Here is a 25,142-nt window from a genome sequence, read left to right on the forward strand (position 1 = left end):
TTACAATTAAGTAGTCATAGGTTAGTTTTGCAATTGAAAAAAAAAACTTCAAGATTTAATTATACACAGGCGACTTATAATTCAGTCGTCCACCAGACGACTTAATTGTAAGTCGTCCAGGACTTTTTTCCGAGATTCTGGTCAAACCTCGTAAATCCTGGACGACTTACATTACAGATCTGCAAATCGAAGGGAAAAGAAGAATCAATACTAAAATATTTAGGGTTTTTCCGGCGGCTAAACGCCTTAATACATGAGAAATAACATACCGGCGGCGGAGTTTGGCAAACGAGATTTCAGATCTGAAAAAAAGAAGCGGACAGTCAGTTTAAACTACGAAAATACTCTACGGCATGAAGGAGAAACGAGATTCGTCGTAATCGGCGGAACACGACCACGGTAGGGTTTTCGTCTTATCGCCTTCGAAATCGCCGTTGGAGAGAAACGGCGCTAGGGTTTCGTAAAATTGTGAAATAGTGAAAAAATAGCTTTTATATGTCCGGTAAATGATCCGGTTAGGTTAAAACGTACATTGGTAAAATTAAAGGTTCGGTACGATGTGGACGACTGAAATATACGTCGTCCGTGTAAATTATTCAACAGACGACTGAAATATAAGTCGTCCACACCCTAAACATAACCCCTAAACTTATTTATCTAATTAAACACTTCATAAAATCAAATCAAACTTGAAAAGTGTTTACTATACACAGAAATAAACACATATTGGTGAAAACTAATTTTTGAAAAAAACATTTTAGTTTTCCAAGATCTAACCCTAACAATACATACAATACTACAACATATGTTTGCCAAACTCCTAAACCAAAGAATATAATGATACACTACTTCCACTCATCTATCTTCAAAACAAATCAATTTTATCATATCTTAATTTATATCACTTAAAACTGTTTATAATTACTTGATTTTTATTTTTCACGCATCAAAATATTTTTTACAAGATTTATAAATTATTTTTAAAATAAGCTGGTACTAGACGACTGAAACTTCAGTCGTCTAGACGACTTCCAACAATTCAGACGACTCAGACGATTTACTGGGGCTATATTCGTAAAAATGGCTTCTGTTTTTTTGTTTGGTCACAAGGGGCTGAGCTGTAATTTCACTAGGCTTTTAGGTTAGTTTTGCATTTGATTCAAGTTTGGGTATAGGTTTGGGATTAAAATCAAGTTGTGGGTTAGTTTTGGCAAAAACCCCGGTTTTATATTGGTTTTTGTGTGTGTTTTTAAAGTCGCCGGAATGAGTATATAATATGGATTTAACAGGTAGACAAATGAAAGAACGGGTTTCTTCTACGTTCTCCCTTCTGAGGCTATCCAGGGTATGATAGCAAAAATACTTACATGTATTTTCTAGTTTTATTTCATTGTTTCACGAGAAGGTATTATGAAATTGCGATAAAAGAAATCAACAAACACAACTTGTTTACTTTTAATTTTTCCAATACTGAAAGTACGTACATGTATTTTTTAGTTTTATTTTATAGTTTCACGAGAAGATATATTTGGTAATCTGCTAAGTCAGAGAATGCTTTGCGACGGAAGAAATTCAAGAACAACAAGGTTCATGCCTTTGTTTATATTTGAGGGAAGTAGAGCCAACCAATTGTCACAGCCATAAAGGTCATCGCTGTCTCACCGGCCACTGCCATGCAAACTGTGTTCTATTCGCCACCACTTCCGACGCAGTTAAATCCCATAACACATATAACAAAGTAATCTCCCCTGAAAGGCGTTACACGAGATGTATAGAACATTAGAATCTCATGAAACAGGCCAGCAACGAGAAAGATCTTAAAACCCCACATGAACTTAGCCAACCGGGAGTTGCGTTTGGAGATGCCCCGAGCGTAGACTTTGAGGATCTTGCTTAAGCTTCATCCTAACTTATGCTATACGATTTTGTTTCTAGTATTAATTAAATGATGATTTTTTTCACCACTAAATTGATCATATTTGATTAAAGATCAACGAACTAATTTTTGATCGAATCTGATGATGGACAGGACTGGACTGTATGAACAGAAATCTGTATCACATTATATTAAACTAAATATGGTTTCAATAGAAAATTAATTAACAATCTATATACAATTTTAAGTCTTTATATATTAGTTAAGTTTCGTTCCAATTTAAATTAGAATTATGGTCATAAAAATCTCGAACTTTAAAATATTGGGCGTTTAAAATATGAAGTTTATCTCAATCAATTTCAAACATAAGATTTCATTAAGTTTTGTTTAAATCTTGAGTTTCTGTTGATTAAACCAAAAAAGACATGTCCTTCAATATTTTAATTAACTAATATGTAACTAGGTGCTTTCATGTTTTCTACACCATGTGCAGTGATAAAATTTTAAATTTAAATTATATTTAAAAACAAATTTTGATTATTCTTTTATTATTTTCTTTTCAACATTTTAATATAAATTTTGATTTAACTGAACATAAAAATAAGATAAAATAAATAATTTTGTTTATTTTAAAATGTATTTAAAATAGATATGTATATATTTAAAATTATAATCTTAGATATATTTTTATCTATTTATTTTAGATAAAGTATATTAAATAAACTTGGATAAAATTAATAAAATTTGATATAAAAGTTGTATAATTATAAAAGAGTATAACTAAACAATATTTCCAAAATTTGTAGATATATAAAGAAGTTAATATATAATATTACGATTATTAAAAAAATTGTAAAATAATTGAAAATCTCGTTTAGTATTAAAATTGTATAATAATAAAAATATAAATAAATAATATTTCAAAATTTGTAAAATATGATTATATTTTTATTATGCTATTTAACGTCATATTTGAATTGATTTATTTAATGATGATGTATAATTTACTACCACATTCTTAAAATTTTACCAAAAAATATAAATAATCATTAAATATAATTATCCATATCACATTTAGTCATAAGTCACAATCCATGTCATCAATTCTAGTATGTCATGTCATATTTATCTAGTGAAAGTGATTGAAAAGAAGACATGTGTCAAAATCACTTTGCAAATAACATCTATGGGATTAAGTGTAGTTAAATTATACTGTGTCAACGAAATAAAATAAAAAAGAAAATGACACAACTTAACTTAACTACACTCAAAACATCTCCAAAAGAAACTTTATAACTTCAAATCAAATATAGGGTTTTTTGCTTTCCAATTTTTTTTTTCAAAACTTCAAATTTGGGGTTTTGAATAGTGAAACTTCATTTCATATTTTTATTTTCATTTATTGTTTTAATCCTTTAAATTTTTAAAAATCATAAATATTTAGAATTAATTTTTATAAATTAATTTTTTACATGAAATTAAATAAAAAATTTAAAATAAAATTTATAATATTTTAAAACTAGAATTAGAAAACAAGAATATTACAAAAAAATACTTAATTAAAAAATATTTTTAAAATATACATGAAAAAATAATTGTTACACAAATTTAAAATATTTCTCCGGAACCTCTAAAATTTCTAAAATATTGTTCAAACAAATAATATTATGTAATAATATAGTATTTTGCTTGTAGTTTAATATTTAATTATGTATTTTATTTATAATTATATATATTTAGTATAAAATTTCATTAATTAGTATTATCTTAATATTTTTATATATGTGCTAGTTATTTATAAATTTTTAGTTGATTTATATTAATCATACAAATATAAAGAACATAGTGTAAAATATAAATAATTTTAAAATGAAGTTTGAAGTTTTGCTTTTTGAGAAAAGCACTTTGAAACTTCAAATTTAGAGTTTTGCAAACACTAAAATATAGAGTTATTTTGAAGATGCTCTTGCGAAGCTAATTAACCATGTTTAAAATTTTATAAAAGTATTTAATGACATACTTTTTTGGTTTAGTCAATTAAACAATATTCAATAAAAGTGTCTGTTTTAAATTCTCAAAGATAAAATATTTAAATTGTAAAAATTTGAAAGTTTAGAACTTTTATGCTTATTTTCCCAATTTTAAGAGTGAGACTTTGATCTTAATATTTTAATGCTCATATACATATATCACTATAGACACATGAATATTACATCGTATAATGAATCGTGGATATATTCAGTGAATGCGGATCATTTAGACACCCTAACAAACAGTGTAATAAGGAGTACGTACCTTTGGATTATCATCAGGTGATTCGATTTGATGACTTTTGAAACACATATATATATATATCTTATTAAAACTCAAGTACAAAATTGGAGTGTTTTTTTTTTTTTTTTTTTTGATTAACCTGGGGGTATCCCAAGCTCATGGAGAGGCCCAGACTAATCCCCAAGGGGAGGTGCAACCCACGGATAGACCCTCTCTCCGGGTATTCAAATGGGCCCTAAAGCATGGGCCCATATCCGTGTTGGGTAAACAAAATCGGAGTGTTTGGAGACTTGAATAGGACTTTTAAAAATTTGGAGTGTTTGGAAACATGGATTGCAGTCTTTTAAAAAAAAATATTTTTGTTTGAAAACAAGGATAGTAGTATTAAGAAAAAAAAAGTAATGGGCTTATGTTTTTTTTAAAAATTGAAAGTTATCTAGGCCACTTTTAAAATATACCAAAATGGGTCAATCTAATTCCCTAAAAATTTTTTTTCTAAACTAACCATAAAACAAAATTTAAACTTTATATACATATTTCAAATCAAAATAATAATTCAAATTTGATTTATATCAAAAATTGATTCAAAAATATACATATATTCAAAAATGGATTTTTACTAAACTATTTTTCAATAACCATTATAAAAAAATATTGTCAATATATATAAGAAAAATATAACACAAAGCCCAATTTGAAATACCAACTCAAATTATGGTTTTCATATTTCATATTAAGTTTTAAAAATATAATATATGTAATTATTTATATGATGGTATGTATAAAATACTATTAATTATATGATTACTTATATGATGGTACATATAAAATACGATTAATTATATGATGATAAAATACGATATATAATAATGACTAGGGATGGGCTTTTGGATACCCATACGGGTTTAGTTCTGATCGGTTTGTATTTTGAGTTTTCGGGGTCAAAGATTTCAGTCTTATTAGAATGTTTCTAAATTTTGGTTTGAGTTCGATTTGGATCTTTGCGGGTTTGGTTTGGGTTTGGATAACTAATTTAAATTATTTTTAAAGTCTTAAATCATTATATATTTTAAATTTCTCAAAATGTATAAATAAATTAATATATTACGTATAAATTTGAATAAGATATGTCATAATACTTAAGCTTAACATATCAATTGGCTTGATTTAAAATTTTGGATACGAAATCAATAATTATTTTAAGTATTTTTGGTGATTTGAGTATACTTTAACTATTTCAGATATTTACTTTTGACTATCTATATATATTTTCAAGTATTTAAACCAATTTAAAAGTATCATTTTTGATGTTTTATATACGTTAAATCTAAAAATAATTAATATATATAAGTATATAAATCTATTTTTAGATAAATTCGGATACCCAAATACTTCGGTTCGGATCAGATTCGGTTCTCTAAATAATAAAATTTTGAATAATTAGAATATTTAATCAATTTATGTTTGGGTTTGGTACTATATCTTTGGATCGGAATCGGTTATGTTCCTCGGATTCATTTTTCCAAATCTTAATAATTACATGAAAAACAAATATCAACATATTTTTCAAAATATACACCCGCGCGCCTGCGCGGGTCAAAATCTAGTAATCATTATGGGATATGCGATGACAACTTAAAAATCTTGGCTTAATTAACACCTGATACCCAAACATACTCTAGAGGTCCACAACATGAGGCAATTATCTTGGTGGAACCCAACAATAAGTGAATCACAATCTACCAATCATTCCGGCCCAAGCTTTCTCGTCGTTTAAAATAACAATTATCAGTTCTTCAATCAACTTATACATGTTTACTGATGCATATAATAATGCATTATCACTTATCAATTATCAAGTTCACGATAATTTATTTCCCATCTATAACAGACGTTTCTTTGTTTTCCAAAAACTATTTCCGACCTGTCTCTTTCACGGAATTTTAATGGATGCTCGCTTTTCGACTCAACTGGCTTTTTTTTGTCTGCTTGCTAACCAAGAAACAACCAATAGTGTGTTCATGAGAGTAATCCTATGTTTGAAATAATGGATATTTTATTTTCTTTCTTGTGAAACAAGCGACTCTTATGTCTCCCGTTTCCTCAATACAAATCCTTTAAAATTAGTGCCTTGCCAGAGCATAATTCTGAAAGCTATGTATCACCATTCGTCGGTGTGTAACTTACATTTCTGATACATGTATTGTCCTAATCAATTTGGTACAATAATTTCTTTTATTTTTTTTGGTAAACATGATTTATATATTTTGCTTAAGTTCATACCTCCAGTTTTGAAACCACTGCCCACTAGTTCTATATTATGGGCTGATAAAAAAAAAAGACGTCGAGCAAAATGTTTAACTGAGCTTAAAAGTAATAAGCTAAATTCGATCTCCCCGAAAGAAAATTTTGAAGTTTGAGTACAGACATCTGACTTGATACGTTTACCTTTGTTTCATATGAAGTTTTTCTCTAAAATATTTTCACCATATTATATATATATATATATATACAGTATATATTTGTTGTTTCATATGTATGTTTTGTGCGTGTGGTTTGTTTCCCTTTGTTGTTGTATAGGCTATATATATATTTGAGTTCTTCAGAGATATCATTCTGATTTTATTTAAATAATAATTTAATTCTATATCAAACAAAAGTTTAACTGGGTTCAAAAGTATTAAGTTGGATAAGCTAAACTGGGCTTTTTGGCCCATTAATAACTTTGTTCCCTTTTAATTTTTTTTAGTCACCGTCTTGAGATCTTTCTTTGAGATCTATCTTACAGGTAACATCATCTCTCTCTGTCCCTGTGTCGGCCTAAAACCTTGTCTCTAGGGTTTATCATTACCATGGAGAAACAGAATCCTCAACCAGTCTGCGGCCAAGAGGCTCTCCTTCTTCTCAATTGCGTCACTGAGTCTCCGTACGATTTAGAGAAATGCATCCGGTTCCTGCAATCTCTCAGGGAATGCGTTCTCTCAAAGGTTTCATCTTTACTCCCTCTCGTCACTGATCTCTACGAGTCTTTTGTTAGTGGGGTTTGCAATTTACATCATCTCAATTGAATCTTAGTTACTTTGGTTGGACAGTTTGATCTCTCTTATAGAAAACATTTGAGAAATTAGCAATCTTTTTTATATGAATTAATAATGTAAATGCGAAATTATAACATATAGTAAGGGAATGATTAGTTTTTTTTCATTTGAATGTTAAATTTTTTCATTATTGTTGTTGTTGTTGAATGTAACAGAAAGTTAACAAGTTCGTGATACCGAGTCAGGAACATGCCAGTGAGGGAGCAGGAGGCTCAGCTACCAAGCAACCTTCATAACGTTCTCTGTTTCCCATTTCTTTTGAGATGTAATCTCACATACTTGATTTCATATAAGACTCGGAACAAGAGGTTTCCATATTGTAGCTTTGTATGTCTAAAACTGGAAGGAGCTAAAGAGAAATATTCAAGTGGCTGTTTGATTCTCTGTAAACTACTTTCTGATGCCAACCAAATAAGTTCAGACAATACTAGCATAAACAAGCTTCTGTTTATACTGAACTCATAGTCATAAATATTTATATCTAACCGTGAAGTACTAGTAACTTAGGAAAAATTGAAACTTTGAAGTTTCTCACCACATTCGTACTCTCTCTTTGCTTCTCCATTTGTAGGTTCATGATCACAGATAGAATGACAACTTCTCTTGGTTCTGATAGTTACTGTCTCCTCCTCTTTCTCCATTGCTCTCTCGTTGGTTTCCTTCATCGTCACCACGTATCTCAATCACACCAGCACAGAGACTCCAGCCACAAAAACATGTTAACTTCCTCTAATTCTAAATCTAACACACTACCACCATTAGTGAGAAACGTCAAAACGCATCAAAGAAAAACACTTGAATTACTTCATCAGAAGAAGAGTTCGAGTGTTCGACAGCCTTTTCAAGCTTCTCCAATTCACTGTACTTCTTCTCCCAATGCTTAACACTCATGTATGTATTTTTAATTAGTTTAAAATTAGTCTTATCGAATTTGAGAAGGTCTCAAAACCAAGTTTATTGATCCCATGTGTCTTAAGCTTAAGCGAGACATGTTGCCGATCCTAAGGTCAAAATCAGTTGAAATTGGTCGAAAGACATTTTTCATGAAATCCTTTTATTTTTTATAAAATGGAAAATATGGCTTTGATCCCATAGAAAAAAATACGCTTGTGAAATTAGCGTAGTATTAAATATTAATATCTCTCTCTCTACAAACTCATGTTCCTTTAAATTTATAAAGGACATAAGTGTATAATACAATGCATAAAGTAACAAGTAATCGGGTGATTGTTAATATAGATTTTTCTTTCTACTATCTTTTTGTTTGGATCATCATTTTTGTAGAACTTTAAAAATGCTCAGAGATCATAAGTTGTTTTGTAATGAAGCAAGTCTAATTGATAGGGGACATAGAGATTGCAAGTTGTTATGGAACGTCTTAGTCGTTAAAGTTATTAAATGCGATAAATTCAATTCAGTCCAAAAGATATTCCAGTCTATTTTAGATTTGATTTGTTTTTCCTATTCAGGTATTAATTACAGTTTACAAAGTTACTGCTCCCTTCAATTCGTAAAAAGTGTTATTTGACATATTTTTATTTGAATAAAAATAATTTTGTTAAATATTTATTGGTTGGTTAAAAAGAAAAAAAAAAAAAATTTGTATGAAAAATTGCATTGAAAATATAGAATGACACTTAAAAACAGTGTTTAAATATAAAATGACACTTAAAGACAAAAAAAAAAAACAAAATTTGTGTAAAATGACCTTTCTTATTTGACAAAACAGTGTTTGACTACGATAAATCGAAAACATTTTTACCAAAAAAAAAAAGAAAAACATTACCGTAGCTCCAAACTCCAGTATCTTGAACTCTGATATAATCAGATTATTATAATAATACGCCTTTATTCACTTATCTACTGTATGGTTCTTTTTTAGAAATGGTCCAATGATTTACAATCAAAGCATAAAGAAAAGTCCAGAGCATCTGTCGGTCTAATAACACACTCATACCAAGAACACAACACACTGTTCATACCTTCTTGAGATGAAGCTGAAGGTGTTCTCAGTCTCCAAGATCCATAAGAATGTGTTTCTCATCAAGCTCTTCTCTGCTATTCTCATAACAGGTCTCGCTTTCAGTCTCTTCATTTTCCACTCCAGCGACTTTTCTCCGGTCTTTGCGTCGGTCACCGGAAGATTCGAAGCACGGTTTCTGCCGCCGAAGGTTATCGTGCCGGAAAATGAAGATCTCATTCCTCAGGGTAAGATCAGTTCTAAGTGGAATCATCCATTGTGTTTTTGTCTGAATCTTGATTATGATCAACAACTCTGAGATCTATAGGAGCTCTGTATCTTGATCTGCAAGATCTAAAGAACTGTGTTAAGGGTTTTTGTTGTGAGTATGCTTTAGACTGAGTTCTTGATTTACTGATCTTGACTAGTTTGCAACTTCTTGATTTTATAGTTGATGACCTCATAATAGGCTTTTTTTTTTTTTGTTTCTTGAATCAGATATCGAAATAGAGAAGTGTAATCTCTTTGCTGGTAAATGGATCCCAGATTCATCAGGACCATCCTACACGAACAGCTCATGCGGTAATCTCATCGACGGTCACCAAAACTGCATCACCAACGGCAGGCCTGACCTAGACTTTCTCTACTGGAAATGGAAGCCTCATGATTGTTTGTTACCACGTTTTGATCCTCGAAAGTTTCTTCAACTTATGAGAAATAAATCTTGGGCATTCATTGGTGACTCCATCGTGCGCAACCACGTCGAATCTCTGCTTTGTATGCTCTATACGGTAATAACGTTCGTTTTAACGGTTATATGTTTCCATCTTTGTAATAACTAGGAGGTTCTACTTCTGGTAGGATGATGTCTAAACCATATTAAATTTAGACACCTACTTAATTATCTAAGAGTTTTAGCCACTAACCCAACTCTAAGAGTTTTGGGTGACTTGGCCGCTCATCTTCTGAGGCGGACACCGGGTATGGGGCCAATCTGCCGGGTTCGTGCTCCTGGGCTTAAAGCGGCCTGCTTTATTCAACGGCTGCATTAGGCAAATTTGCTTCCTCTCCCTTCAGTCAAGGCAATGCTATGTATTCGATGTTGTGCGTGGTTGGGGTCTCCTTTGTTTTTTCAATCTCTGTTCTTTGTTGTCGTGTTTAGATTTAATTTTTCTGCAAATCTGCTTCTTGTGATCTTTGTAAAATCTGTCTAAAATGAAAATGGTAATAAACTTAACATTTTTACCAAAAAAAAAAAAACTCTAAGTTGATTTTTGTTTTGATATTAAACTTTACAAGTTCTTTAAATATTTTTTTTTTTACTGTCTCTCCAGGTTGAAGAACCGGTTGAAGTGTACCACGACAAGGAGTACAAATCGAAAAGATGGCATTTCCCTATACATAACTTGACCATATCAAACATCTGGTCGCCGTTTCTAGTCCAAGCCGCTATTTTTGAAGATTCAAACGGTGTCTCGTCCGCCGCGGTCCAGCTACATCTTGACAAACTCGATGAGACATGGACCAGTCTAATGCCTACCCTAGACTATGCAATCATTTCAACCGGTAAATGGTATCTTAAAGCCGCGGTTTACCACGAAAATGCTAAACCGGTCGGTTGCCATATCTGTCCGGAAAAGTCTCGCTTGGTAGAGCTAGGCTTCGACCATGCTTATAACGCCTCCCTGCGTAACGTCATGGACTTCATAGCAGATGAAACTAACCGTAAAGGTACGGTGTTTTTCAGGACTTCGACTCCAGACCATTTTCAAAACGGGGAGTGGCATAACGGTGGGACGTGTAGGCAAACCGAGCCGGTGAGTGATGAGGAGGCTGAGATGAAAAACGTGCATAAGATACTAAGAGGTTTGGAGATTGGTCAGTTCGAGAGAGCGGTTAGAGAGAAGATGGGTGAGGACGGTGGTGGTGGTAATGTAAAGCTGCTGGACTTCACCGGGATGTTATTGACCCGACCCGACGGACATCCGGGTGCGTACCGAGCGTTCAGGCCGTTTGATAAAGACAAAAATGCAAAGGTACAGAATGATTGTCTGCATTGGTGCTTGCCTGGTCCGATTGATTACTTGAATGATGTTATATTGGAGACCATAGTAAATGGCTAAACCGGACTATTCAAATTGTGATTGGTGGTTTATTGCCATTTGATGAACCCTGGAAGAAGTGAGACCCGGTTCGCTGGGGATAAATAGACTAATACAGAACAAGTCTGTAAGAATTGAAAAAAGTGTATGATATTGGTTCTTGTGAGCTAGCAAAACCGGTTTGGTAAAGGATTTAGTTTTTTTTTTTTTGCCGGTTCTGTAAAACATTGTTTATGTTGTTTTTTTTCTGTTTGTATAAACCGAAATAGGTGTTAGAATTTAATTACTGAACCGGATTTTCGTCAAATATTGGAGATCTTCTGATCCTTTCCCTCAAAATGCGTTACAACTAGGAGTAAAAAGATCATTTGCTATAGTTGATAATATGTCCAAGTAAAATATCTTTGCATGAATTATTGGGTGAAGAGAGAAGTAAAGTCACAACAAAAAACTGCTCAATTGAAAAACAATATTTTTCTTTTAAGAAAAACAACCTCTTATAATTGAAATAGTCCTGTTGAACATCTCTATTCTGATTTGTTAAACTCAAATTACTCTTTTAACCAGGAAAAAGATGGATACAAGTTATCTACTACGTGAAATAATGCTTTGTATGAATGAATACATGTTATTCTAAATGATGTTCCCTGGATGACAAATGTTATTCTCTATTACATGTTCTTTTTAATAATAAATCGAGTCTGGTAAAAACGTGGGGAACTCCGGGTTAATCTCCACCGTTGGATTGAACCAATCAACAACGTCGAAGATAGGTGAACTCTCCATGAGTCCGCCGAAATAGTCGTTGGTAGTCCCGTAATCGTAAAACGGCGGCGTATTGGGGAACGAGAAAACATCTTCACCATCGTCAAGCCCCTCGGTTCGAACAGTTAAGCTGGTTTTGAGACTCTCGAGAAGCTCGTCAGGCGTTTGAGCGATGGGTGGTTTGGTTCTGGTGTCTTGCTTCTCCGGGGAGGCCGGTGGAGGAGGAGCTGCTGCGCTCGCACGCGAGCAAGTGTGTGTTCCTCTGTACGTCACTTCGAAAACAGTTGGATCATTGTCCGATCTCTGGACCTGCTTCGTTGCCCAACAGTTCTGTGTGCTACGGTGCGTGCATCTGTAGTAACTCCTGTATTTCAAACCAATCGAGTTAACATCATGATGATGATGGTGAACTGTTGTAGATGATGTATTAATGATGATGGTGATGATGTTACCTGGGGAACTTGGCGCCCAAAATGTCTTTTTGACCATACTTTCTCCAGCTATATACATCATCTTGTTGAGGTCCTTCTAAGCCTCTTTCAGGGCTTATTCTCACTTTTTCTGTCCACTTTGGTAACATCTTCCTGCAAAATATTTTACCAAAATTTAAATTAATTCATATAATATGATATTTATATAATCACGTTATTCAATTTGGTGAATTTTAATTTTTCTGAAATTTTCTATTGTTACCTTTTCTTTGAATTCAAAATGTAATCATGGCGATGAGTATTGCTGGAACCTCCTCCATCAAGAAAATCTTCACTTCTTGGACTTCCGTTTATCGACGCCGGAGATTCAGGAATTACGCCGGAGTGTGTCACCGGAGCTACAGCACCCGCCTTCAGAATAAGTTGTGCGGGTGGCGAGGAGGACCAGTTTACAATGGCAAGAGATTTCTCGTAGGAAGAAAGTATCTGCTTCATGAGAATCTCGTTCATCTCAGCCGCCCGAGATGATGATGACGGCGGCGACGATGATGGCTCTCCAAGCCGTGCCTGGAGCTTTTTGGCTGCCTCAAGTCCAAAAATGAGCTCGTTTACCAGTGTTTTCTGTTCCCAACTTAACATATCCTTTTTACCTTCCATTTTTGAGTATGTCTCCTAAAATAGTATTTTACAAATAAAACCCTTAATTTCAGTTTAAGAAAATATTTTTCTGAAATTTGTTACCAGATTATGATGAGAAATAAATATGAGGTGTGTAAGTTAGTAATAGATTATATTATCTGAGTTTTATGGTGGGAAGATAAGAATAGATAATAGACTGAAGAACCATATGATGAGAGAATGAAAGTGTTATAGGATTGTGGAGAAACTGATGAGTGTTGGTTTGGAATATAAAGGCATTGGATTTGAGTGTTTGAAATTTTTAACCATAAATAATTAAAATACTTATTTTAATATAAAGTTTGTTTTAGAAAAAGAGACAAAACTTTCAAAATGAAGAAAAGTCTTTGGTATAAGGAATTATTGGGCCAGAGTGTATCTATTACTGGGGTCTGGGGTGGTGGTAGTGATCAGTGAATGAGGTTACAAGGTCAAAGGCTGACCAATTCAACTTTGCAATTTTGTTATTGTAGTTATGATTGTATAACCAAGTAAATCATTTATTTAAATATAGACAACAAGGGTTTAAACAAACTGTTGCTTTCAATGTACCCTTTCAAAAACTACGACTTTGTACATGTGATTGAGATTCTCTATTATTATTTTCCAATATCTGTTTTATTTGATTCTTTATTAATGTACAACAAACAACCGTTCTTTCGTTGATCTTTTCAGTTGTAAACTATACCATATGTGATGTGAATATTGTCAACAATAAAAGATGATTCACATTACATGTTATTATACTACTAGGGGAGTATATTGCTACGTACCTTTCAAACTGAACATTGTTTTAGTATTTTCACATGGATTTAAAAGGTTAGTTGTTCTAGTATACAATTTATACAACAAGGTTGAATCTTGAAAATTTATTATACTTTACATTTCCACCATTTTTATTAAAAGTAAATGATAGATTGTGCTGAAAACATGAAACAACATGTTCTAAAAACAAAAATATTAGTTTCAAATGACAATTGATTTGAAACGAAATGGGTAATCATGTGCCAACTACTTAACTCCCCATCTCATTTTCTACAAAGACATTAGTATAGTATGACAACTGATTTGAGACAGATGAGTAATCAAGTGTTAACTCTCTACATCCATTTTACTTATATTTGTGTGCTAACTGTGCGTAGTTAAGACTATTAAATTCGAGAGGGCAAAAACATTTGTTAGTGGTTTTGAGAAAATGCAGAATTTTAGGTAGATTTTGTTATTCCCTCAGTATACAAATATATGATGTTTAAGGTTTTTTCACACATATTTAAAAACAATAAGTACACTTTTTTACTTCTTACTTTTTAGTTTTATCAATAAAGTTTCACCACTCATAATTTTACTTTTTAATTTTACAAATAAGTGCATTAATTATATCATAAAACATCATACATTTGTAAACAACATAAAAAGCTAGAACAATACTTGTATATGGAGAAAGTATTTATCTAGTGCATGATAAGGTCTAGACTCTAGATTATATGTTAACATTTATTTATATTCCACTAAAAACAGTCATGTATTTGTGTGATAATACAAGTGTGAATTGTGAATTTGTGATAAGGTCTTTGCTGACCAAGTCTACCATAAAGCTATCTCATACAGTCAGATTGATATTCTGTTCGAACATTCGTTCATTCTTTGATTGATACTTTCTAACTTTATTGGCCATCGAAAAAAGTTTCATCTGGACCACTTATATGTTGGAAGTAATACAATCTCTTATATATATAGTTATTAGTTTTGGCAGCATACATTCTACCGATTTTAAGTTGCATAGTTATGACCTAATACAAATTTTCTTTATGATTACAAAATAAGTTTAAAATTGTTACTTAAAATGCTGAAGATAAACAAATAAGTTCATAACGACGAGGAGTCACTGGTAATCGGGTTCAAAGTCTGATGCAGTTGTTTCCCAAACACATTTTAGCACAGTTTAAACTTTAAACATTCTGAATAGTTTTGTCCTGTTTATCTATGGAAAATAATATAGTTTTGTTAACGTGATACATACACTTGTTTACTGTAAAAATATAATATCGTTTTACTATAAGAAGAAACGATGTCAACGTAGGAAAAACGTTACGGGGATCAACATATTTGTATTTTAGATTATTTTAAAAAGAATCTGAAGGAAGGATACACGGAAATTTTCTAAGCGACAAGATGAGTCAAGAGGTCGGACCGACGACATTTCAAACCTCTCTCCGCGTCGAGTTCCCTTTCTATATTGTTCCTTTCTACACTTTTTTATTGTAAAAGAACAACAACAAAAAAACTAAATTAATATCTACTTTATTAAAACAGAAGTACACTTATACAATAACCCTAAAAGTTACATAATATTTACAGTCAAATGCCATTGAGAATTAAATTAGTTTTACATTAAAAATGATTGTCTTTTCCACTTATTCATTGTTTTCCTAAAATAACTCAAACTAACCACAAAAAAAAGGAAACATATTATTAATAAACTCAAACAAACTACATATTTTTAAATAAATGAACAAACATAAATAATTCCCTTGCAATATCGACACCCTAACATTGCTTATTATATAAATCTCATCCTTAGCTTACGTAACCTGCACGAACATCAAATTATATAAGTAATTAAACTAAGAAAAATTAACAATGATTCTCACACGAGTTGAACAATTTCAGTTCACTTAATTTCACGGTGGTGTCTGTAGCATATTTGTAACCACTTTATTATATTGAAATATTCCACTGAATTCCATATGTCCAAATAATTAATAATCATTATCTATCTTATTAAAATCTAATATTTTTGAATTGAAAATCTTTTTCCCTAACAATCTTCGGAAAAAAAAATAGAAATATTTGCAGAATTTACTAATTTGTTTCTAAATAAGATTTTCCCTTCAATTTCGGAACAAGGAATATATATATATATATATATATATAATTTGATCCATAACTACTAAACAATAAACATAATATTCGAATTTCAACAACATATTCTGCATACTAATGCAAACAAGAGATGCCTTACGAGGGTGGTTAAGATATTTCCTCAACTTTAGCGTTTTGTATTGCGTTAAAAATTGACCCACACACTTGCGGAACAAGCATAAAATCTTATCATTTCCTATTTCAAATCATAACCATTAAGATTTTACCATAATTTCAAAAACAAGAAACATAATCAACAAAATATTATTTTCATTTATTTCACCTAATATGCCTTGCAAAATAAGCAAAGATATTTATTCTCAACTAGGGTATTGTCTCTCTACTATATATTCTATCCGAGTACAAACTCATTCTACACATTCTTTTACGACTTACCTCACAAAAAAATCATGTCTGCTAACAAAAGATTTCATTTGATCAGCGATCTTAAACCCTTTAAGGAAGTGTGGCATGTTCAAGTAAAACTGATTCACTCATGGATACAAAACCCACCTTACGCTGATGAAACATTAGAAATGATTTTAGCTGATCAAACTGTTAGTTCTACTCTTTGTATTTTTTTGAATTTTAGTAAAGTAGATCAGGATGATTAAGTGATGATCTAAGATAAATAACAGGTAAAACATTAGAAATGCCACAGTGTGATCAAATTATGTTACAGCAATATTTGTATTATGTGATGTATTTTTGTCATCATTTGTATAAAAATTTGATACATTATATAAGGTGTGAAAATTTTTAATTGCATTACGTAAACAGAAAAATACACCCGCCCGGTCGGGCGGGTCCAGATCTAGTTAAGAAGAAAAGGGAAAGTATTATTTTAATTTCCTACTCTTTTGGCACTTAAAATGAGTCCTATGGCGTCACTTTCTTTGCGTCATTCATCGTTTTCCCGATCTCTACAGTCTAGACAATGGACACACAATAATACTCTTTTTTTATTCTTAAGTTAAACTCTGTATTAGTGACAAAAAAAAAAGTTAAACTCTGTATTAGTTTTTTTTTTCAAGGCATTAAACTCTGTATAAGTTTCTAATAAAAAAGAGTTAAACTCTATAGAAATTCTTGACACGGTAACCTCTTCTATTTACAAATTAAGAAGTTCGTTGAACTCATCTCAACGAGCTAATTCAACTTTATTCATTCTGACGATTTATATTTATCACTTCTACTTTCTAGAGTTAGTTAGCTATTTACTTTCAAATAATTAGAATACATGCAAGCAAAAGTATTCCTGGAAAGAGTTAATCATTTAAAAAAAAACCAAATACTATATTGATTGGAATTATATTGTAATGTAGATTTTCTAAGTTAATTAAAACTATGTTGTAATGTACTAGATTCTATTTTGTATTTTATAAGATTATAATATAGGATAGAAAAGAATTGTAAGATGTTATTTGGATTTTTAACTTATCGGGACAACGAATATGTTGAACCAAATACGTACAACGAATAGATGTTTTGATTAACATATTTTAAAAGTAGCTTATAGTTCATTTTAAGATGTTATAACAAAAACTCTTTTAAGGTTCCGAAGTAGCTTATAGTTCATTTAAACACAACTAGTTTAAAAGTAGAATGAATCAGCTCACAATATAATGATTCAGTTTGACATCCTAACTCAATGCTTCATAATTATTCCAAAAGAGTACATAATACTAATCAATGGAGGAATATCTTTGCGTATGTGTCTCAGCAGTCTCAAGTCTCAACGCTAAGCAGCAATATTTAATTCGTACTTCTGTAAGAATGAAACAGAAAATAAATTAAAAAGGCAACTTGTAAATTGGACTCATTAAAATAGCAATGAATTAATAAAGTAGGAAAAGGCCAAACAAAAAAATTAAAATTTCATGTACGGAAAAGACACGGCTTTAGATTCGCTTAGAGATGGTCAAATGCGAATTCCACACTTTCACACTTGAAATAAACAAATTGCAGTTTTATTTTGCCATCAGTATTGTTTGCCATCACTCACAGTTTAATTTGGAGATATATCAAAATTTAACAGTGCAAAATATTCTATTTCTTTGTTTAATTTTGATTTTGTTTCTTTTAGAAAATTTTATAAGGGAAAGAAAGAACTCAAGTATTAGAATATCTCCAATAGTATTCTATTTTTTCAATTTATAATGGAATTTAGAGTATATCTACTCTAATGATACTATATTTTCCACTCTATTATAGAGTAAAAAATAAATTTTACTTTACAAATAAAATATATATATTTTGGTTTATCACTCTATTTTTTTTAAATAAAATATTAGTAAAATATAACTCAATTCTATTATAAGGTTATTTTATTTTAAATGAAAAAATAAAATATCTCTACTTCTAGTTGTGTATTTTAAGAGCTACTAGTGAAGTTAAGTTAAAGCATTTTAGCCAATATTCGAAAACCTGAAAGAACTATCTAAAACTCATATTGAATTCAAAACTTTCAAATATTCAAATGATTTTTATATCTAAAATATTTGAACTTGAACTGAATCGAGAATCAAACATGTATCCAAATATATATAATCACTAATTATATATGTAAATAAAATAAAAATTGTTAATATATCCAAAATATTTCAAAAAACTGAATTATCTAAGATTATTCAAACTATAAGAAGTTATTCGAAATATCTAAAATAATTCAAATTATCTAATTTTCATCTGAATTATTTGAATTATTTTATCCAAAAATATTCTATACTTTATCCGGCCAAAATAACTAAACCGGGCTAGAACCAAATTGGTATGAATATTAGGCAGTTCTTATCCGAAACGACTTAAACTCAAAAACTATCCATAACGTACCAAAATGGTTGTTTATCCGAACCGAACCAATAATTAAAATGCCAAAGTGAAATAGTGGACGAAACATGTGTATCACCCACGTTGATCCGACCGCGTGCGGGATGAGAAAGTTGAATTTACCTGTGAGCTCTAGTGAAGATCAACGGGCCCATGATCGAAGTCCATATGTTATTCTACAAGGCCGGAATGTAAAAACCTAAATTTACATATTTTTTTTTTTGGGAAAGGGTTTAATCTAAAAATTGATCCTCTGTCTGATTTAGTCTCTATTTTTGTTTTAACATCTGGATTTTGGGAGGTTTGACTATTGGTTTAATGCTGGATTAAGCATGTTAGTGGCTTTTTTTAGCCAACTAAACCTTTTAACTTTTTGTGTTCTGTGCAGTGACGGATGCATAAATGTAATTAGTTGATGGCACATACATAAATATATTTTTCAGTTGGGGACATTTCATAGACACCATAAGAATTACTGAAGAAAATTTTAAAATGAGATGGGGGCACGTGACCCCATACCCTTGGCTGTATGTTCGCCCCTGTTTGTGTGAATATTTGGCTGGAAAGTCTACTAATATAATCTACTTTGATGAAAAATATATATATATACTTGACGCTAAGAAAATGAAAGTTTGATTACATACCATGCAGACTGTAACGATATCAGCATGAATTTCGTTAACTGCTTACTCTCCGGTGGCTAAAATAAAAGGAGAGGCCTATGTATCGAAAAAATTCAGTTATGTATACAACGTGTCAACCACATTAGTAATATAAACAACTAGACTATAAACTCCAGTGTACATGAGGGATGTACTTATAGAACCTATTTTGATATCTTTCTAAAAACATTCTAGCAATGAAACCAGACTTTACTATATAAAATTATTCAGCATTCATTATTTTAAAATTTTGCACCCATTATATAATTAAATTTTATGAGTTTAAATTTAGAAAATACAAACATATATACAGAAAAACATCAGAAGGTGGAAGAACACGAATAAGACCCGCTGGTAGTTCTCAGCTCTGAACAAGGCCAAGGGCTGACCTTGAGTGATGTTCCAATAACATCGGAACACTTCCACGTCCGATACGAGTTCAAACTTCCATGTAGATTAATCTCACTCAGACATATTCCTGTCAAGTACATGTTTGCCAAAGTTATATAAGAACCAATATAAATATATTATCAGTATGGTAAATATTAAAAACATATATAAACTTTTACCTGTAAAAGGTGAACCCTTAAGGCCTTGAATGGAGCCGGCGTTTTGCACGTTAACCCCCCAAACGTTATTAATATGTATTCCTTTAACGATTGGAAGAGCGTTCGGGTTATAAAATGCGTCAGGGTGATCTCCCGTGTCGCCAGCGATCTTGATCCCGTACTTTGCGTTTTCAACATAGACGTTAGAGATTTTGATGTTTTTGATGTATCCTCCACGACCAATGTTTGTCTTGATGTTGACTCCAAGGCCCATATTGGAGAGACTGATATGTTCTGCTACGATGTTCTTGATTCCTCCTGATGTTTCGCTTCCTATTGCGATACCTGCGTACGGAGAAGATCCTGTGATGCGGCGTATCGTTATGTTTGAGCTTGGACGGCCAAAAGCGATTCCGTACTCGTCCCAACCGCTCTTGATGGCTACAAGGTCGTCCCCTGTTGAGATGTAGGAGTCTTCTATGCAGACGTTGTTGCTGGAATCTATCAACAAATTTAGAAAACATCGCTGGTTCAGACACTTTTATCACTACTATTATGAGCAGAACCGGTCTTGGCATAGTGACCTTGAGTCCGTAAAAATTTAAGATTTAATATGAATGACATAGTTCCGCAAATTTTTTTATAAAATTTTTATTGAAGTTTTTATTAAACTGTTTTTGACCCCAAAATCTCGGACCGGTTCTGATTATGACCTGCATTCTCTAGCGCGGAATAGCTACTCTAAAATGTTTCCTACGTAGACGTGTTTGATATGTTTACAACAACCAATCTAGTAGTCTATTGCTGATTTAAAAAGAGTTTAGAGTTAGATAGAACCTGGATCGATTCCATCGGTGTTAGGGGAATCTTGTGGAGCTAAGATGGTAACGTGATGGATAACAACATCACTGCCATAGATCAAAACGAGGAACATATTCAATACCAGAAGAAGATGAAGATATATCTATGGTTGGGAAATTAAAAAGGTAGTAATTAGCTTTTGTACCTGCAATAGACAGGGTGAATGTTCCAGAAGGGTGAGTTCTGGAAAATAACATTGGAGATTATGATCTCCTTAGAGTTCTTGAACTCGATTAGATTCGGTCTTGTAAACTTTAGTGTTCTACTGCGCCACATGTTCCACCACACTTCCCCTTGACCGTCTATTGTCCCGTTTTGTCCTGTGTAGATAGTATTGCATTGTGATGTTAAAAAGTGTTAACGAGATCATATCACCAAAAGGGCCCAAAGGAGAAACACTCTGCTCCTCAGCATGTGTATAGATAAGACGGTCCAAACTCACCAGTGATGAATACATCACGAAGGCCATCACCATGAATGAAGCTCATATACCGTGCCCCTGGTAACTCCCTCCCTCTTCCATAAGATGGCAAAGGATCAATCAATGGCCAATTCCTTGTATCCTGTAACACAAACATATACCAAAATGTCACATTCTGCAGTACTTGAGAAAGATACATATAACAAATACTAGTGGTTTTGTTTTCACAAACTTGAAGACAAATCAATCAGAGAATCTAACCAAAAAAAAACCCGAACCCGAGGTTTAACATATTTGGCACTATCCATGCGAGACTCACTAAACTGACGAGTCCACACTCTCAACATTAAATATACTTTAACAAAGATTTATTCACTTTAATGTTTTATCATATCAGATTTTTTTTATTTATATGATGTACACACTAGTTAGTAGAGAATAAAATATCCCAATTTTTTTTGACAAAATTAGATAACGGCAACGACAAAATTGCCAGCTATTTATGGGGTCAGCTTTGGAACATAGACATAAAAGCAGTGCACCCACATGCATACAATAACGTTTTAAGCTCCAATGGTCCCATGATGCTCTGCTCGAACCAACTAATACCACTCCCCATACCCAAAGTTACTTAATTAATTATTATAATACGTGCATGGTTCCCAACTCTTTTTTGTTTCTTTCAAATAATTTTTTATCACAATCTAACTTGATCAACTTATTAACATTTTCAGATTTCAGATCCAAGCAAGCCGTCAAGAAAAAAAAAACACTACTATTTTTGTAATAACTCACTTCTGTCTGACAAATTTGAAATTAAATATCTGTCAGAGCAGCTTTATTATCACTGATAGAGATAAACCACTTACACTAGTAGCAACTAGCAAGTGTGAAAGCAGACAGAGACCACTCACCAATAATAACTTATTACATCGAAAAAATGGTACCTGAACAGCTTTGATAACAGCGCCTCTGGCCAAGAAGAGAGTCATATGGCTAGTGAGACTGAAGCTCTCCGTTAGAAACACTCCCGGTGGTATGTACAGCACCGTGCCTCCTCTCCTCCTCAGATGCTGAATCCTATATATCGCCGCCCTAAACGCCTTACTGTTCACCGTCCTTCCGTCCCCGACGCCGCCAAAGTCTGTTATAGAGATCTTATCGTTCCGGTACCTTAAGGGAACTATTCCTGAACATGTCGCCTCCGAGTCGCCATAGCCATACGCTGAAGAAAGAGCTGTGAGTAGAAAAGCGGCGATGCATGGGAGGAAGACAACAGATATCGAGAGTCGCCACATTTTTGTTGTTGTTGTTGCAGAGGTTTCTTTGGGAGGAGAGAAAAAATTTGGAGGATTATTCGTCTCCTTCTAATTTGCATTATTTAACTCGATAAAGTGCGCAATTTATAAGCACGAAGCGAAAGTAAGGGGGTGGTATTGAATCCATGAATGTAATTGAATTTGAAAGAATTCATAAGTAAGAACTTTTGCAGTATTTTAAAAGATTTGATGAGATTTTAATGCATTTATCCAATTCTTTTTATGATGGATTTTAAAGGAATATACATAAATTTTATAGGATACGAATTCCTCTTCTATGAAATTTTTGAATCTTTGTATATTTAAAAAGTTAATGAAAATTATTTAATCTTAAAACTGAAAGAAAAATAATAATTAGTACTACTTTATAGGACAACTGATCTATGTTTTGTTTCTTTAGAAAAATATAAGAACTATTTTATAGGGATTAGATGCTATATGGTTGAGTAGGGATTTATATGAGAGATAGATCTAATAAATGAACATTATTAAAAAATGGTAATTACTATTTTGTTGGGATTTTATATTAGATTATTTGATTAGAATATATTGTCAACACCAGTTTGAAGTTTTGTAACTAGCACTTTATAATAAATGCTATTTTGTAGGGATTTTATGAAAACATCAGAAAAAAGATTAGTCCTTTTTCAAAAAAAAAACCATTGAAAAAATTATGTTACTTCAATTCTTTTGTTTTTATGTGAGTTCATGAAATCCAAAGTGAAAAATGATAGGACATGAGTTCGTGAAATGCAGATTCCCATGAGCATAACAAATCTCTCCTTTAAGGCAAAGAATTGGCTCTTTGTATTTCTATAGGACATTTTCCATTAAATTCTTATCAAATAACATTACTACAAAATCTATCAAATATTGAATAACAACAGAATTTAAAGTAAATAAAAGAATGATTACAATGCTTAATCTAATAACACAAGAATTTAAAAGAATTGATGAAATCAATAATTGAATAACAGTGGAATTCAATGGAAACTATAATTCCTTCTAATTCTATCAAATTTCTAAATCCAATACCCCTTATTAAATGTGTGTGAAAAAAAAATATATTAATTTTACAATATTTCCAAACCGTCGTCGTTTAATTAGAAACATCATATTAAAATATTCGTAAATTTTGATTTGATTTGTTATTTTTTCGTTTCGAATTAAAAAAATCAGATATTTTACAAATCAAAATAAATAATAATATGTAATATACGTAAAACATGAACTAAATCACAAATATTAATATTTTTAAAAATGGATATCCTATTTGATTTGTTTTATATAAACAGAATTATTTATATAATTTATTTTATTTTATAAAAAATTTACAGTATTTTTATTTACTAAATTTATTAAATTTGATGCCCGAAGGACAAGGTTCAATAGGAGGAAAGCAATCAAAGCATACATTGTATGTTAACGGGCCACTATAGGCTATACTATCTTATTTGGGCCAGAGTTCGGGTAATTTCGGCCCAATACGGATCTTCAATAAAACAAAATGCAGTAGCCGGCGACCAGGAATTTTCCAAGTCAGGTCAAATCAGAAATTTTCCACCATGGAGATGGAGATGGAGACGGAGACGGCGAGTCCGTTGGTTCGTTTATGCTTAGAGGAAGCTTGCAAGAGCAGAGACGCGGTTGGTCGATGGCGTCTTCAGCGTCGTAGCCTTGAGCGTCTGCCTTCTCACCTCGCCGATGCTCTTCTCCGCGAGCTCCTCCTCCGCCGTCTGCTTTTCCCTTCGCTACTCGAGTAAACTCTTCGTATACTTTCTTTTCCAGCTTCCGATGATCGTTTCTCGAGCATGAATCTGATAAATATATGCTTCGGATCTTAGTATTTTGCTTGGAGATTTCGTTGTTGAATTGTTTGCGTTGATCTCTCTATAAAATCTAAACGAGACGCTTTCTGTGCAGAGTATTCAAATATTCGGTGGAGAATATAGATCTCCGAGGGGAAAGCTCCGTTAACGGAGAGTGGATGGCGTACGTTGGAGGCTTTGTTAATCTGTTCTCTCTGAATCTTTCAGATTGTCCCAGGATCAATAACTCCACGCTCTGGCCTATCACAGGTATCTATCTATCTTCTTCTGACTTTGATGATGATGATGAGAAATGTAGATTTGTTTTTTTTTTTCTTTTCAGGATTAACATGTTTGAAGGAGTTGGATCTTTCGAGATGCTCAAAGGTAACGGAAGCTGGTATAAAGCATCTCCAGTCGGTTGTGAATTTGGAGAAGTTGTGGATTCCGCAGACGGGAGTTAAGGAAGCTGGGATCTCTCTTCTTGCTTCACTCAAGAAATTGTCTCTTCTTGATTTGGGTGGCTTACCTGTTACTGATCACAACTTGAGCGACCTACAGGTATATGGTTTTATATGTGGATATGTA

At 32.2% G+C, this 25,142-nt stretch overlaps 5 protein-coding genes across 5 annotated transcripts in view; 3 read left to right on the top strand and 2 right to left on the bottom strand.

Annotated features, from left to right (window-relative positions):
- Positions 1 to 6,942: 6,942 nt before the first annotated feature.
- On the top strand, positions 6,943 to 7,673 carry LOC117132638 (the record flags this gene model as incomplete). Its single annotated transcript, XM_033287415.1, has 2 exons — positions 6,943 to 7,137; positions 7,404 to 7,673. Coding segments are annotated over 2 exons (276 nt in total), but the record flags the coding sequence as incomplete, so codon positions are not given.
- Positions 7,674 to 8,917: 1,244 nt separating this feature from the next.
- LOC103861438 (protein trichome birefringence-like 24) lies at positions 8,918 to 11,593 on the top strand. Its single transcript, XM_009139143.3, has 3 exons — positions 8,918 to 9,456; positions 9,707 to 9,999; positions 10,543 to 11,593. Exons 1-3 carry the CDS (start codon positions 9,240 to 9,242, stop codon positions 11,329 to 11,331), a joined length of 1,299 nt encoding a protein of 432 aa, XP_009137391.1. The 5' UTR covers positions 8,918 to 9,239; the 3' UTR covers positions 11,332 to 11,593.
- A 401-nt stretch (positions 11,594 to 11,994) lies between these two features.
- Positions 11,995 to 13,163, bottom strand: WRKY53 (probable WRKY transcription factor 53). The gene is given in 3 exon segments (NM_001302018.1): positions 11,995 to 12,439; positions 12,528 to 12,659; positions 12,769 to 13,163. Coding segments are annotated over 3 exon segments (972 nt in total).
- A 6,626-nt stretch (positions 13,164 to 19,789) lies between these two features.
- LOC103861440 (probable polygalacturonase) lies at positions 19,790 to 22,840 on the bottom strand. Its single transcript, XM_009139145.3, has 6 exons — positions 22,375 to 22,840; positions 21,449 to 21,569; positions 21,152 to 21,326; positions 20,983 to 21,053; positions 20,167 to 20,646; positions 19,790 to 20,075 (listed from the first exon to the last, which is right to left on the bottom strand). Exons 1-6 carry the CDS (start codon positions 22,723 to 22,725, stop codon positions 19,918 to 19,920), a joined length of 1,356 nt encoding a protein of 451 aa, XP_009137393.1. The 5' UTR covers positions 22,726 to 22,840; the 3' UTR covers positions 19,790 to 19,917.
- A 1,385-nt stretch (positions 22,841 to 24,225) lies between these two features.
- The window catches only part of LOC103861441, a 6,413-nt gene continuing 5,496 nt past the window's right edge, over positions 24,226 to 25,142 (top strand). The window contains exons 1-3 of the mRNA XM_033287416.1: positions 24,226 to 24,505; positions 24,670 to 24,824; positions 24,898 to 25,139. Coding sequence (XP_033143307.1) covers positions 24,312 to 24,505; positions 24,670 to 24,824; positions 24,898 to 25,139 — 591 coding nt within the window. The 5' untranslated portion in view covers positions 24,226 to 24,311. The remainder of the gene's footprint in view (positions 24,506 to 24,669; positions 24,825 to 24,897; positions 25,140 to 25,142) is intronic.

This window comes from Brassica rapa, chromosome A03 (genome assembly GCF_000309985.2).
Source record: "Brassica rapa cultivar Chiifu-401-42 chromosome A03, CAAS_Brap_v3.01, whole genome shotgun sequence".
NCBI classification, from domain to species: Eukaryota; Viridiplantae; Streptophyta; class Magnoliopsida; order Brassicales; family Brassicaceae; genus Brassica; species Brassica rapa.

What these genes read in the sequence shown, in the direction of transcription:
- LOC103861440 (XM_009139145.3), bottom strand. Translation starts at nt 22,725, where the DNA reads ATGTGGCGACTCTCGATATCTGTTGTCTTCCTCCCATGCATCGCCGCT. An exon ending in TCGTGATGTATTCATCACTG is followed by an intron (nt 21,327 to 21,448) that starts GTGAGTTTGGAC and finishes CTATCTACACAG; the next exon opens with GACAAAACGGGACAATAGAC. An exon ending in ATTCACCCTGTCTATTGCAG is followed by an intron (nt 21,054 to 21,151) that starts GTACAAAAGCTA and finishes GATCTATGGCAG; the next exon opens with TGATGTTGTTATCCATCACG.
- LOC103861438 (XM_009139143.3), top strand. Translation starts at nt 9,240, where the DNA reads ATGAAGCTGAAGGTGTTCTCAGTCTCCAAGATCCATAAGAATGTGTTT. An exon ending in TGAAGATCTCATTCCTCAGG is followed by an intron (nt 9,457 to 9,706) that starts GTAAGATCAGTT and finishes TTCTTGAATCAG; the next exon opens with ATATCGAAATAGAGAAGTGT. An exon ending in TGCTTTGTATGCTCTATACG is followed by an intron (nt 10,000 to 10,542) that starts GTAATAACGTTC and finishes CTGTCTCTCCAG; the next exon opens with GTTGAAGAACCGGTTGAAGT.